At 60.3% G+C, this 2,026-nt stretch overlaps 1 protein-coding gene across 1 annotated transcript in view; it reads right to left on the reverse strand.

Annotated features, from left to right (window-relative positions):
• Nucleotides 1-2,026, reverse strand: part of H696_02403 (hypothetical protein) — a gene marked incomplete at both ends in the record, with an annotated part of 6,903 nt that overhangs the window by 1,512 nt on the left and 3,365 nt on the right. Inside the window, 7 exons of the mRNA XM_009496305.1 lie at nt 36-218; nt 317-472; nt 704-1,044; nt 1,111-1,258; nt 1,385-1,500; nt 1,645-1,733; nt 1,858-1,961. Coding sequence (XP_009494580.1) covers nt 36-218; nt 317-472; nt 704-1,044; nt 1,111-1,258; nt 1,385-1,500; nt 1,645-1,733; nt 1,858-1,961 — 1,137 coding nt within the window. The remainder of the gene's footprint in view (nt 1-35; nt 219-316; nt 473-703; nt 1,045-1,110; nt 1,259-1,384; nt 1,501-1,644; nt 1,734-1,857; nt 1,962-2,026) is intronic.

The raw sequence follows: 2,026 nt of genomic DNA on the forward strand, positions 1-2,026 counted from the left end.
GGGGTGGGGAGGGGGGGGGGAGCATCAGGTCGAACCTGCTCCGCGGCAGCAAACATCAGCCCGTCGTTCTCGTGCGGCAGAGACTGGATGATCTTCAGGATGCGGCCAACTTGCTCAATCGGCAGGAAGAGCTTCATCCGGAGGGAGAAGGGCTCGGAATTCCAATCAAAAGACGGATTTTGCGCACGATACGCGTTGCGCCCGCCCGTGATCTCGCCCTGTGCAGAAGAGAAGCGGCGAATGCAGGATGTCAGTGATTTGCGCATGACCGAGATCGACCGGGGAAAGAGCCCATGCAGGGAGATGATGGGCATACCTCGGCCATCTTCAGCCGGGCCTTGTACGGCATATCGACAACGGACTTGCCCCGCAAGGCCATGATATCGTACACCAAAAAGCGGTTGCGGAAGTCTGGCGTTGAGCCCGGGATGGAATCCACCACGATTTCCCCATCCAACAGAGTGCGCGTAAGCTACGACGAATGCGGGAGGGCCGGCGAATCATGCTTATGTCAGTGACCTCTGCAGTGGGCAATCGGACAAGGGGGGGAACGGAGAAAGAACAGGAGGAAGAGCAGGAGGAAGAGCAGGAGGAAGAGCAGGAGGAAGAGCAGGAGGAAGAGCAGGAGGAAGAGCAGGAAGGAGGGAGGGAGGGAGGAGGACCCATCCGGCAAGAGAGGGAAGATCAACCGGGGGCGACGCACAGGCGGCTGGCCCGGCAGGGGAGCCATCTTCATGCCAGCCACTTCGTAGAAGTTGAAGTGCCGATCTGCCATGTACACCAGATCATTCTCCCAGATGACCATGAAGAAACGCCCGCCATCGGCCTTCCAGGAGACCAGGCACTCAACACGATCGAAGTGCGACAGGCGGTCAATGGTCAACGACACCGGCATGGCCCCGGGGAAGCGCCGGCGCTTGGTTTGCGACTCAGAAGCGCGGCACATCTCCAGGGAAAAGTTCTGCAGGGTACTCAGAAGAACCGGGTCGGCCACCAGCGTGCCAATATCCCCGCGCGGGCCGATCATGTGGGGAGCGCTGGCGGCTAGAGGGTCGAGGAATTAGCATGAGCCCGAGCGAGCGAGGCAGGGGGAGGAAAAGAGGAACACACGCTTGCCACCACCGTCCTGGTAAGGATCAAAGGCGTCCGGACCGTCGCCCAGGTGCCAAGTCGGCATTTCCGGGAAGGTGATCATGTCTTCATTGCCCTGGTACCGAGCCAGGAGATCCCGCAAGTAGTCGTGCTTGTAAATGCCAGGCTCGCTGTTGGCGGGGCAGGCGAGAGGTCCGGCGTCAGCATGATGCGAGGGCAGGGGGGAGGGGAGACATGAAAGCAGGGGAAAGACATCGATCGGCATGAATGTGCCATCACCAGGCACGGCCACGCACCGGCTCTTGGCGAAGATATTGATGGCCGCATCGACCGAAAGCCCGCACCGCATGCGGGCATATGCGGCCAGCATGAATCCGGTGCGGTTACAGCCGTGGGTGCAGTGGACAGCTATCGCGCGAGGGACATCATATGTGCGCGCATATGGGTGTGTATGAATGCCAAGAAGTGAGGAAGAGGGGGGGGGGGGACAGAGTGAGTATTATGCCTGTCTGAATGTGGACATGAACTTGGGCCTTGCTTCGGGAGGCGTACCAATGATCTTCTCCGGGTTGTGGACGAGGAAGGAGTCGACCGCCGAGACAAACTGCGACACCTGATCCGGCGTGGGAGTTGCGCCGCGGCTGCACAGCGAGACACAGAGACAGGGAGGCAAGAAGGAAAACAGAGGCAGAGCCAGAATGGGCGTCAGCTAGGCGCGAGGCCACATGAGAACCATGATCAAAGACAGGGCAGGCCCCGACGCACCCTTGGCAGATGATCTTCACATAACGCGCAGCCAGGTCCGTCACGATGCGCTCATCATAGTACCGGCTTGATTTGGTCAGGTCAATCACCAGGCCGATGGTGCCCTGGTGAGTGATTCAATGAGGCAGAGACACGGGGGAGGAGGGGGAGGAGAGGGACGGGGGGGGGG

The sequence above is a fragment of the Fonticula alba genome (assembly GCF_000388065.1).
Source record: "Fonticula alba strain ATCC 38817 unplaced genomic scaffold supercont2.3, whole genome shotgun sequence".
Lineage (NCBI taxonomy): Eukaryota > Rotosphaerida > Fonticulaceae > Fonticula > Fonticula alba.